The 13,661-nt window shown below is 38.6% G+C and overlaps 1 protein-coding gene across 2 annotated transcripts in view; it reads right to left on the bottom strand.

The window, feature by feature from the left end:
* The window catches only part of LOC105282418 (basement membrane-specific heparan sulfate proteoglycan core protein), a 171,397-nt gene that overhangs the window by 12,255 nt on the left and 145,481 nt on the right, over positions 1 to 13,661 (bottom strand). For both annotated transcript variants that reach the window (XM_011344361.3, XM_011344362.3), the window contains exon 4: positions 617 to 827. In XM_011344361.3, coding sequence (XP_011342663.1) covers positions 617 to 827 — 211 coding nt within the window. The remainder of the gene's footprint in view (positions 1 to 616; positions 828 to 13,661) is intronic.

Below are 13,661 nucleotides of genomic sequence, written 5' to 3'. Positions count from 1 at the left end.
ATGCAAGCGAAAGCGTTAATTACTTTGATCATGCTGGTGCGTACTTAAATGTCCAATAGTGTCTTTCCTGATCAATCAGGTGATAGACACTCATGAAAGCGTTCAGGTATGCTGTCGTCTATCATAAGTTACGCAACATATTTACAGCAGCATGAAGTCATTATATATACGAGATCAAACTTAACTCTTTCATAGTCTCGTTTGATGTATTGAGTTTAATAGTTTAATAATTCAAAATTCAATATGAAACTTAATATGGCTTATTGTTAGTATACTGCAATAATCAATCACTTAAATATGTATTTAAAATTGGAACATAATAATAACGTAATTTAATATATAACGTAATACAACGTAATGCAATATAATGTAACATAATATATCGTTAGAATAAACATTTTAAAAAGTTTATTAGTGCAACATATATAAGTATAATTAAAATATCTTTTTAAATACAATTCTAATAGTTTTTTCTTTCTGGCTCTGCTTTGCGAAAAGAAACCTTTTAGTGAAGCGATTTATTAAAAAATTTATATATATATATTTCTTTTTAATTAAACGATCCATGAAAGAGTTATCTGGCAGATCCTTAAAAGCTTTGCAATCTTGATTTTACCTTCAACTTTTAACATGAAGGCTAAGTTCATTTTGGGCTCGGTGTTAACCTGGCATTCGTAAACCCCGGCGTCCCGCATTTGAACGTAAGCAATCTTCAGCGTCCATTCGTCGGATACCTCAGGATGCTTAACGGAAAATCTTGCGTCTCCCGTGTAAGCGTGAGTCGATGACGTCAGGATATGCAAATCCCTCTTACGTATCCAAGAGATCTGCAAGCAAAGTGAATGCCTGATTAGTTTCTATCCAGCTCGAAATCCGGCCATTGATTTGCCGATTCGAATAATTGATACGATTATCCCAATAGCACCTATACTCTCTCAGAAGCGTTTTGCATTGATATAAATCAAAAATTTAATCATTGCGAAAACTGTGGAAAACTGTAGCCTCCAAAAAAATAAAAATTATTGTTACATCAATTTCTTCAATTAAGAGATTCGATAAGAAATAAAATCGATAATACTGCTCAGTTGCCGACTTCGCCATTCGTTTTTACATAACATTATACTACTGCGCTTATTTGCATAACGCATGTTGAAATCGAAACAGAGCGACTGCAAAAGAGCGATCAAATCTGATCTCAATTCATCAACTGACGGCAATTAGTCGGTAGCGCGATTAATCGTCTCTTCGGTTAATCGGTATCTGACTATCCATTTATTTGATCAATTATCTCGTTCATCATTAACCCCTGTGTACTGCCGCCTGATTCGCTTTAAAAAGCGATGTTCGCTTCCGATTGTTTCAGCTGTCATCTCCCATTGTTGCCGGAAATATTTCAAATTCAACAGTAACTTGCGTGGTCGCGTACGCGTGTAATGCCCCGATGATCGTTTTGACTGCTCATTGTTACAACACTACTGCACAAACACGTATAATGTGCAACGTTATATCTACATAAACATTAAATATTATCACTTCGCATATAAATATTCCGTTCTATCGATGTCGTCGTCAATTGTTGGCCGATCAAGCACATGGCTGTTCCGATAAGTAAATTACCGCATCGTTACACCAAAATTTTAGCGTAATCTGAAATTAGTCACGGCCTGGTGCGTATGTACACGTCAGCATTACAAACAGGGTATTACAATTCCGTGGTTTACAACATCGCCTATTAAATCGCGATAATAAACGGATTTAACTTCCGCGGATTTTGTGGACTCGCAATTAACGCGTCGTTATCGCGGTCATGTAAAAAGATATACTCAAGCATACTACAAATTTTGCTAAGAATATCTTTTCGTTATCATCTTAACTTTATCATAAATATTTCAGCATTCTCTTTGTTTAACAGCATTCAAATTGTAAGATATCTTTTAAAGAGAGAAATGTATCCTATACTATAATATAATGTATCCTATGTATAATATATTAATTAAATTTTGTAAATTACAATTCGGAATACCACTTACTCCAAATGATACAGTACTTTTTAATTGGATAGTACTTTTGAGATGTGGCTAGATATGAAAAACTCTTTTCACAAAGAGTTTAAAATTTACCGGAGAGATAGCAGAAAATCGTAAAATTCGAGAACAAATATTTTGATAATTGAATTATATATTGTACATATCATGTAAAGCGAAAACAAGCAAAAAAATAACTAAAACTTTCATATACACTTCATAAATTCAATATAAAACAAGAATTCCGTAAATTCAAGGAAAATTTCACTAGTTGACCGCAGAGAACCATTCCCTCGAATAATTCAAATCTCTCGAATGATTCAAGTCGATGCGACATCAATCGTATCGTTTAATCGACGGTAGGGACGCACGTATAACGACGGGATTGGAAAAACGCATTAAGTCTCCGCGCGCTTACGGGGCTGGCGTTCGAGATGGCCGTTAAAGGTTGTCTCCGGGCCACCCCAACAATTATAGAAGTACGTGCCTCCGACCAGCACACCTATAAGGCATCCTCCCTTCCGACTCGCTATCGGAGTCGGTACTTCCAACCCCAACGGAGAATCGTTAAACGTATGTTATCCTCAGCAAGAGAGAACGTTCTCACTCCTCTCATTAATTATTCCCCTCTGCATCCTTTTGGAAACCATCTAGAGTGACGTGATCCTTCCGCGTGAAAGGAAGACGTTGAATATATGAAGTTTGGGATATTCAATGTTTGATAAAGCTCGATCCTTTGATCCGACGTGTAACATTATACGTTAACTAAACTCAGGCTTCCCTTCTGCCAAATTGCAGTAGCAACTTTTCTTGAGAAATATCATAGCACAACTGACTATTTTATATTCGTCTGTAGTCTCTTGTCGTGTCGATTCTTTACAAAATATTTTAATATGGAATGTACGCATGCAAAGTACAACAATAATATCAAATGATGCGTCATTTATTTTGCAAAATAAGTATATGTAATGTAAAAATGTATATGTAACAGGTTTCGATATCGTTGTAATGAAAAATGTAACTATATTTATATAAGAAGAGAGGCGTTTCCCCTTAATACATTAAGTGAAAATTACAAATGTTGCAAATATAATCTTTCGCACATATACAAAGTTTTATTTTACTGTATATTTAAGTTTGAAGTTACAGCATAAAATCAAATTCTGGTAATTCTTAATAAAAGTCGAGTTACAAATTAATGCTTTTTTGCGATATATAAACTTTTCCATGTCTCAAAGTGTTCATAGTGAAACTATAGTTGTTTAAAATTTATTTCGCGATTACGAAAGTCAAGTGCAATTTTCTGGAGAATTTAAGAGCTCAAAGAAAAGAAATGGGCATTTAAGTGTAAATTAGGAATGCGCCCGCATATCCCTTTATGTCTCTTTTATCGTCTGCGCCTGTCTTCTCTCCCCCGTCACTCGTGATTATCGTTTCACGCCTTTTATTTTACATCTACAGTGCACAGTCCTCTGTCGGGGAAAATTAAATATCCTCCAGCTCCTACGTTTTGCCCCTCGGGGTCAGAAGCCTTCGTAACTTAGCCGCGAAAATCTTATAGTTCCAAACTCGCGACTTGCAACCGAGATTACGAGAGCAAGAATGCTACGTGCTCGACGTGTTATCGTGTCATTTTACATCAGCACTAAGTATAATAAATATGTAAATTCTAAGTATAATAAATATGTTATATTCAATGTGTTGTTCTTGTTTATTATTGCAAAATTAGTTATAAAAATGATTAATTAAATGTGGACTATCCAAAATTTACACCAGACATATAAGATATTAATTATATACATATACACACACGATTTTGTGCAAGAAGCAGCATATATGAAAATTAATTAAGCATTTATATCATTAAAATATTTTTTATAAAAAATGAACAATTAGCAACAACGTTAATTAGTAAGTAACTATAAATAATTAAAAAATCTAAAGGAGCTTTACTATAATATACATACGCAAACGCAAGAATCTGCTGTACAAGTATACGGTTTCTAAACACAACTTGCTGTTCTAATCAGACCATGTCGGATTCGACTAAAGTCTTCGCGCAACACGTCTCTAAGAACAATCGACGCAATCTGCAGCGAGATAACCAAATTTGTTCCACAATTTCCGAGCCCAAGAACACTCCGCTCTTTCTGCCGCAGGCAAGAGAAATTACGAACGCAACAAAGCACGGTGCTCGCGATGTGGCCCCGGTCTTAGAAATCAACGCGTCTCTAGCGTACGAACAGTGAAAGGAGAGAAACGGGTCAGCATCCCTCTCACGCGCTCTTCTCTCAACTTTTTACTCGTCTCTTCTGTATCCCGCAGGAATAACCGATGTTGAGAGCGAGAGAGATGAAGAAAGCGATAGGGAAAGAGGGAAAGCTTACGACGAGCATGGTGGTGCATAAAACATCTCCAAGCGCAATTTGCCGCGCGGTAACCAGCGTAAGCGAGCTTTCAGTGCCTTTGGCTTCTCGCCGCTACTACGAAGATTTGCCATTTTCTGCTTAGGTCAACCCGAAAGCGGTCTGGAAACGCGCCTCTGTGTACGGTTATATGACCGCACGCGCGCGTACGCCGTTCAGCGAGATCTCTATTTCCCTTTAATTCATGACGGGCGGATGGATCGAGGGGGTTGTGCGTGAATACTATGGCAAGAAATCGGGTAAAAGTTACGTTGCGATTCAGTACGGAACGAGGGATGCTCAAAGCCGGATTTTTTGTGAGAAGCATCCCTTCGTGCGGCTTCATTTCGTAATGTTCGCTGGACGAATACCCATGATATTGTTTTATGAATGAGATAAAGCGAAGACGACGTTCAAAACACAATACATTGCAATTAATCTCATAAGCAATGTTTCATTACTGAAGAAGATCCTGTATCCCCAGTGTCTCTCACACACTCTTTCCTTTCACCCTTTTAGCATAAATACCGGGGCCCTCTCTCCGTAAACAAGTGAGAACTTCATCAATACGAGCGCGAAGTTTCTCAACTGTTCACTGTAATTTAACGATGTAAAGGGTTTCCCGTGCGAGCGACAGCTTCTAGTGCTAAAGATGCAAGTGTGTCGTACGAACGGGAGATAAATTATATTTACGGGAGTTTCGACATACGAATAGTTGCACTTTTGCAAGTTACTCGATGCGCTGTGTCACAGCTCGGGTTTCTTTTTCTTGTTTCCCCGAGTTTTCGTGGGATCTCGAGACGCAGTCAGTCACGTCGATCAATTTAGTCAAGATAACATGTATCTGGTCGGTCTTGTCTGGAACGCGAAGTAACACGTGACAATATTGTTTGAGACAAGTAAAATATAAGAGGGAAAACAAGAATTTAAGAAGGGCTGCTTGAAGGCTCTGACACGATCCATTTATACGTCAATTTTTAATGACGATACTGACATTTTCGTCAGACATCCCTTTGTACATGCTGTCTTCTTGTCTGATGTAGCCTCGACAAGAATATATAGTTCACAATTTATTTTAAATCTGATATGTTGGTATTGATTACACGTAGTTATTTTAATAAATATGTTTCATAGTATTTAGAATTCTGTATAATTTAAAATCTAATTATGTTACATCTAATATTATTATCAATATGTTATTATTTATTACATTAGATATTATACGCGCGGAATTAGATTAACATTACAAAAGAAAACGTTCACGTAAAAAATATTAAGGAATTACAAAATATTAACAAACGTGCGCGCGCGTCTTATATTTACGTCATTATACTGACATTTTCAAGTAATGTGACGTGAATATGATGCATTAGATAATCGTATTTCACATAGTACCTACTCTTTATTCCCCAGGTAGAAACTACAGGTTTCGCGTATCAGCTGCAAATGTGCAAACGAGAAACACGTCGCGCTGGGACATTAGCGAAATCTATCTGACCAAAACTGCGATGGCGTTGCCACATTGATCACCGCTGTGATGCACTCGCAAAATTGTCACACACTCCATGCAGCGCACGAATCATTTCGCGTGCGCGCAGCAACAGCAACGAGAGGCAGGCAGGCACGCCGCGATTATTTTATCGCATGGTAGTCGGTACACCGAGCGATAGAAATTGGAGGTACCAATTAGCAGGCGATATCAATTTAATGGCCGCCCGGCATCGTTCGTCATCGCCGCGCCGTTACTGCGGCGAAATGCGCCCGACATGGACGTTGGGCGTTGATTATCGCCGCCGTCGTTATCGTTGTCATTACTTGAATACCCTATCGGCCTCTGCAACCCCCGCGTCCACTGCATCCTCATTTCCCTTGATGCACCCTCTTCCTCTCGCGTGCCCGTCCGATCCCGTCGCAATAACAGTGTCCTTCTCTTTCCAGTTTCTGACGAGAAAAGCGCACGTAAAATGCTCCATCAAAATAATAAATTGAATTGCATTTTTCGTGCGAATAAATCAACGCTTTATTAGAACGAACCGTTCACATGCCCCTGTAATATTATCGGTAATCTCAGTGTTGAATTTACGAGCGAGCATCTGCATGTTTCTCCGATGAGCAAGCTGCATCAACGACGTTGATTTTAGAGAATGGGGTTTATAATTGACACTTTGTAAAAGTTTGATCGATGGACTGATGGACAATTCCAGTTTCAGCGGCTATTATCCCCTGCATGCGAATCGATATGAAATACAGTATGGCGGACATTTTTTCAGAGAGGAGGGGATTATACTAGTTCAATTTTTATCACACAGAAAATAATTGTGTGTGCTAAAATAATTGAATTTTAGAAAATTGCTGTTATCGTTAGTACGTGCAAAGATCCCAAATCGAAAAGTGCCCCTTTGGGTTATCAAGGCGAGGGGAAACTAATACGATCGGACGAGTTTCCAGAGAATCGTTGCTTCGGTGTAGGACACTTAGGCGTGGCACAAATCCAAATTCTCGGAGCGGAATCTCTCTAAAAGGGGTAGAGGATAGCCGGTGCCGAGACAAATGGCGTTTCTCTTTTAACGAAGTGGCTCCGGCCGAGTTGCTCGATGCTATCTATCGCACCGTTCGATTACCGACACCGAAATAAGAAGCGTGAGAGAGGCACGGATGAAAAAGTGAGAAAACTGAAATGAGGGGGGCTAAGTTTGGATTAGATGTGAAAAAGGAAGCAAAACAGCTCTGGAAGAAAATGTACGGGACGTTGGCAGAGGCAGGTGATTTCGATAAAGTATGAAAAAGAGGCCATGAGGAAGAATTTAACGAAGCTGTTTGAGGGAACAAGGCTGCTGGCGCAGGTTCGATTAGATGTTTGTAGTAGGGACTTGGACAACAGAACACGACAGATAAGAACAAATTGAATTAACCAAGAGAACAGAGAGCGCGATGTAGAAAGAAACGAAATTATTCATGGGTATTCAAAAGTGGATTAAAGTAGGCTGAAAGAATATTAAAGCAGATGACTTCAAACAAAGAAAGAGCTAATCAAAATAAATGAGCAGAACATTTCTCGAGAACAAATTACATTTTATTTTCTCAACATGTAATAAAATTTTATAATGCTTTAGACCAGCTAACACAAAGTATAATATTGAGATATACATTTACATTTATATCTTTTTATAATAAAAAATTACATTTTATGTAGGACTATCCGTTGAGTCACTTATAAATTTAAAGTTGACAAAATAAAAAATGTATAAAGTATATATTTGTATAAAGTATATATTTGTATAAAGTATATATTTGTATAACGTGCAAATATAAAAATAAGAAAAGAGATCAATAATCATCGTTGTTATATTTTACAACCGTTTTATCAAATGTTTTATTCCTTAAAACTGATGCATCTTCTACAATATCATTAAAACCAGCTTATAAAACCAGTTATCCGTGTAAACCTCTTGATATAACTCCAGAGATACGTTTTATAAATATATTCAAAGAGTAAACTAGGGGAATTACGTTTACGCAAGAAAGAGGACAAAGGGGGAAAAAACCAAAAGGAGTTCGCAAAGTACCTAGGAAGAGGTTGGGTTTATGTTAGATCCCGCTAGAGTTCGGGAAGGAGAAAAAAGCGAAAGAGCAGACGGGAAGATATTGGGGGGTGGAAAGAGGTAAAATAGGGTGGTACGGGAACAGTCGACTCGGAGAGACGGCGGCTAATTAGTATTGGAGCTCGGTACGCCTCTTTGCAGCGCAAAAGGACTGCCCACCTCCGATGGCACGACGGGCTCGAAGGTGTTGCTAGGGGTGTCTTGGGGGTAGTTCTCGTTAATGAGCCTCCGGTAACGACGCCTTTTTCCTTCATGGCCATATATCCTGCCGAGAGGCGCGGCTCTTACCAACCGACCTGGCGCATTCTCTCACCATTGCACTTCCGCCATCCCTTCACCGCACTCGATCATCCCTCATACTTTATGGCGCGATCTTGCCGAGAGAACCGGACGAATATTCGCACTGCCATAAGGTCGATGCGTCTGAGCATTAAGACCGATGGGCGATGTCGAGTAAAATAACCGTTTTATGTGGCAATAATGAAGAACATAAAACAAGAGGGATAAAAATAACAGAAATATTTCATGAAAGACTAAAGGGACATTTTTGATAGCATTGGAGTAACGTTAGTAAGCTTGATATGAACTATTCATCATCTAAAAATGATTGCGCAAAATAAGTCACGTCTATTTTATGTTGTAGTAACTTATTATTTCGGGATGTTTTAAACTACAGTTGTGCAGTTTTATTTTACGTGTAAATTAATAAAAAGTGCCAATATTTGTCACATAGGTGAAAAATATCGAATATAGGTCGAAAACATCGTGTTAAAAACAAAGTTCACTTGGTCACGATGCCACTAACATCTCGTGAAAATGCTGACAAGTGAAATGTCAGAAACCATCAGATTCGCGATTTTCAGCGAGCACGTCGACAATACGTGTGATTTCTCGCGAAGCAATCAACGCGCGCAGCCTACGGGAAACTTTTCCGGGTAATACCTGAAAAACGTGCACTGTGTCATACGCGAAATACGCTCGAAGGCGTGTGCGACGAAACTCCCTCGACTTCCACGGCACCTTAATATCCGCAAGCGAGATTCCACAAAATCGCGTACATACGCGCACGTGCACAGCGTACACTTCGTAAATCTAGCGGATGGCTGCGTGCATTCGACATTCAGTCAATAAACCTGCATGTCTACGTGGAAGATACGTCGAAATAGTATGTTGGTACTACAAAATTTTCTTTCGGAATGCAATAGTTTAAATAATTATCGGAAATTCCCAATTCTTCTCCGCTATTCGTCATAAAAGTGATAGCTGGTGTCACTCGTAAAGGAGTAACGAGCGAGGAACAATAAAGCGTGCGTGGTATATCCATAAACATCCACTTATGCGGAATTCATGACGCACGAGTGAGAGAGCAACTAGTTAGCTGTTTTCAAAGTTGAAGCTGGGGTGGATTCATTCAGTCCAACGATGAGACGGGCGGTTGGCCTTCCGGGCTTCCGGCGCGGCGCGACGGCGTTTCCGCGCGGGCATCGAAAACCATTTAGCAATTTACCGATAGAAATCGAATTAACGGTCGTGAATTTAATGTACGCTTTCCTCCGTCCGGGTAACCCAATTTTTCGGTTTGGCGCTGCTGCGCTAGCAGCGGCAGCGCTGGCTTTTCGATAGATTGCACCCGAGCAAGCGGGGTTGCTGCCGCGCACGTAAACACACATACGGACGCGCACACGTTACTCTATAAATCGTGCATTCCCCGCGAATTTTCCCCGAGATCGTCCCGAGTGCCATGACAAACCTGCACGCCGGTACATGCACTCTCTTTCTCTCTCTTTCTCTCTCCCTCTTTGAATATATCGCTGCGCGGTGACATAGTAATGGTGGCTGTGGAGAGACGGCAAAGTAAACACGTGATCGATATTGTTTGATTTATGTGCTGCAAGAGCACCGACGGTCACTGTACGATCACGGAGTGTTTTCGGAGCCTGCATCCACCAACGATAGTCAGAGCTGACGGGGGGCGGATTCCGTCAACGTAGTCGGCCACACGGACACACGCATCGAGAGAGCGGACCAGAACTCGCTGCCTGCTCCGAATTTCTAATTTTCGATATTGACAACCCCGAACGAGCCGGGCAAGCGGCGACTTTTTGCCTTCCTTCCTTTGATGTGCGTTCACTTGCTCTCGTGATTCTCGATGGCTGACGTTGTTTGTCGCTTGTGCGATGCGTCGGTCGGTCGACGACGGAAATATTTGTGCGACATAATTTGCGTGATTTGTTTACCCCGCATAAGATTCACTTCGCTTGTATCATGTTGACAAAGTATCCAATTGTCTGTTTGATTGCTATCGTTCGTATATTTATTGCGATCGCGTTTGTTCTGTAGCATCACTGTTCTTTCATTGGTCATGATGTATTAGATAAGAATTTATATTGAAGCTTGTGTCGAGTATTGGTGATTATGGACGATCTTAAAAGAAGAAAGGAAGAGAAAAGTCTAAATTTTTGGAAATCTTAGAAATATTGGAAAAAATTCCTTTTTTCTCTTCTTCTTTCTTGAAAACTTTAAAAAAACATTTTAAGAGCTTTGTACGGATATTCATGTACGTATTCACATATTTAAACTTTTACAACATTCACCGCTAAAAACGTTGATGCTATTTGAACATTGCATTTTCACGTTGGTCCTAGTACACATATAATACAAATTGAAAATAAAATACCAGTGCGGTTACATCAATTAAAATATAAATATTTGAACTGACTTCATACGGAGTTTAAACGCTGCGCAGGAAATTTAAAAAAATATATAAAAAAATATAAAAATGTAAAAAAAAGAATTCATATATATATATACTGCATTCCTCAGAGTATAAATGTTACAAACCGATAGTGAATTGCACATATGTACAATGAATGCAAAAAGTATTCGTACAGGGGAGATTTCTTTGAAAAAATCCTTATTTGTAGAAAATAAACTTTAATTAACGATATATTAATACTGAATACAATATATGTTATATCTCTGAATAATATTACATCAACAAAAATATAATAATTGAAAGATATCGTCCTTATAATTAACAAAAACAAAAACTTGTAGTAAATCAATGCGCAGAAAGTATTCGTACAGTTGAGAGATTTAGATTGTAGCGTTGCGACACAAGTGTTTACGTGGAGCTTTTTTGTTTACAATAGGAATGTGTGTTTTACTTCTCGGTTACGGTCCTAGAAATACTATCCATATCAATCTTACTGCGTTATTAGAGCAAAATGGGTCGCAAGAATAAGGAGACTAACGAAGAAGAGCGAAAAATCATTATTAAATTACACAATCAGTGTAAATCTCTACGGGAAATTGCTCAGCTCATCGATAGACCTCGATCAACAGTCCAATCAATAATTGACCGTTTTTGTATTAGAAAAACAGTTAAAAATAAACCAAGAAGCGGCTGACCACAAGCCTTCACTGAAACCGACAAACATTTCATTCTTCGCCAAGTAAAGCTGGATCCGAAAACAAGTGCTCCAAAGATTGCGGGCGAACTAAAAAATCGCGGTGTGGACGTTTCCGCTAACACAGTTCGAAATGTGTTGCGAGAAAACGGATATCATGGCCGTGTTGCCAGGAAAAAGTTCTGAGTAAATGCGACTAATCGCAATAAATGATTAGAATTTGCGAAACAATACTTAAATAAACCGGATGAATTCTGGAACACAGTTATTTTCTCAGATGAGAGCAAATATAATATTTTGGGCTCCGATGGCAGGCGTATGGTATGGCGTAAAAAAATACAGAATTAGACCTAAGAAATCTTATACCGACGGTTAAACACGGTGGCGGTTCTGTACTTGTTTGGGGGTGTATGAGCGCTGCTGGAATCAGCAATCTACATTTTATTGATGGTATAATGGACCACAAAATGTACATAGAGATTTAAAAAAAAAATCTTCATACTAGTGCACAAAAATTAGGAATCGCGGAAAAATATATTTTCCAACAGGACAATGATCCTAAACATACAGCATATAATACAAAACTGGCTTTTATATAATGTTCGGAAACAATTATATGCACCTCCCCAATCACCTGACCTCAATCCTATTGAATCCTATTGAACATTTATGGAAAATTCTTGGAGATGCTATTAGAAAAAGGCAAATTTCTAATCAAAATGATTTAAAAACAGCTCTTCAACAAGAATGGAATTCTATCTCATCAACTATCACGCAAAAGTTGGTACATTCGATAAATCAAAGACTACAAGCTGTAATTAATGCTAATGGAAACCCTACAAAGTATTAATTAATAAGTTTTTTTAATTAAAAAAGGAGTGTACGAATACTTTCTGCGCAAGGAATTAATACAAGTTTTTGTTTTTGTTAATTATAAGGACGATATGTTTCGATTATTATATTTTTGTTGATGTAATATTATTCAGAAGTATAACATATATTGTATTCAGTATTAATATATTGATAATTAAAGTTTATTTTCTACAAATAACGATTTTTTCAAAGAAATTTCCCCTGTACGAATACTTTTTGCATTGACTGTATATATCTTTCCCATTTAAACTTGACAATTTAATTTTTCACGTACATCTCTCACCGCGTAATATCCGGCTGGCTGGAGTATAAATGGACGAGTATATCTATAATACAGTTATTCACGAAGGTTCTCGGAGCGCTTTTCTCAGGCGAGGCAGTCGACCGCGATCTTACGTAAATCGCTCTTTCTTCCGCGCATCTTGCAGCGGAAGTCGAGACCGGGTGATTTCTCATTCCGGATGAAGAGTAACGCGCGTCGGGCTTTCCGTCGCTCGAGCGCACCGGTAAACACGGGTCGTCTACCTTTGCCAAAAGTTCTTCTTGCCTTACCAACATCACGCCGTGGGACGAAACCGATTGAAATTAATATATCACGCGGCAGATACGTATCGAGTCCATGACGTAATTGCGGGGCGGAATGCGTCGCCCTCGAGCACTGCGATGCGACCAGATTTCACCCGCGGCCCCATTACATTGAATTTCACGTCCGCCTTGTACGTGACGTCTACGTCCTTCGATGATTTATGTAATGTTACGTGATGCATTATTTATTGGACCCTTAACCGACGAAGACCGCGATCGACCATGCATGGAATTATTCGTCGCGCCATACAGAACACGCAGAGTCTTTTGATTCGATCGTAATTAATATAATAATATTATAAAAAGCAATAGAGAAATTTACAGATGATAATATAACGCGGTTTAATTTCCTGGCTTTGTACTATTTGTAGTTCGTAAAAATTTTATTGTAATAATATAAAAACTTTTTTATTTAAATACAGATATTGCGGTTCATTTTGAAACATAATTATAAAATTTTATTATTTTATTTCTAATTTAAATATATATTGGAAAAAAAACATACGCATGCATGCACATTAAACAGCACGTGAAGGATTACCATCTCATCTTCATCAACAGTTTATACACCGTCGCAAACAAGAAAATACTCTGCCAACAATTACTTTCGTAAGTGGTCAATGCATTACTAGCGAATTGCGCAATAAAGTAGACGGGCTCCCGCGTTAGTCTTCATCTGCGATAAGAAAACCTTTCGTTTACTACTACTGCAGAAAAAAAATAGCAAAGAAAGGCGACAATTTACACGAGATCAAGCGTAAT

The sequence above is a fragment of the Ooceraea biroi genome, chromosome 7 (genome assembly GCF_003672135.1).
Source record: "Ooceraea biroi isolate clonal line C1 chromosome 7, Obir_v5.4, whole genome shotgun sequence".
NCBI lineage: Eukaryota > Metazoa > Arthropoda > Insecta > Hymenoptera > Formicidae > Ooceraea > Ooceraea biroi.
The sequence above is the reverse complement of the archived record's forward strand: the minus strand, read 5'-3'. Positions and strand labels throughout refer to the sequence as shown.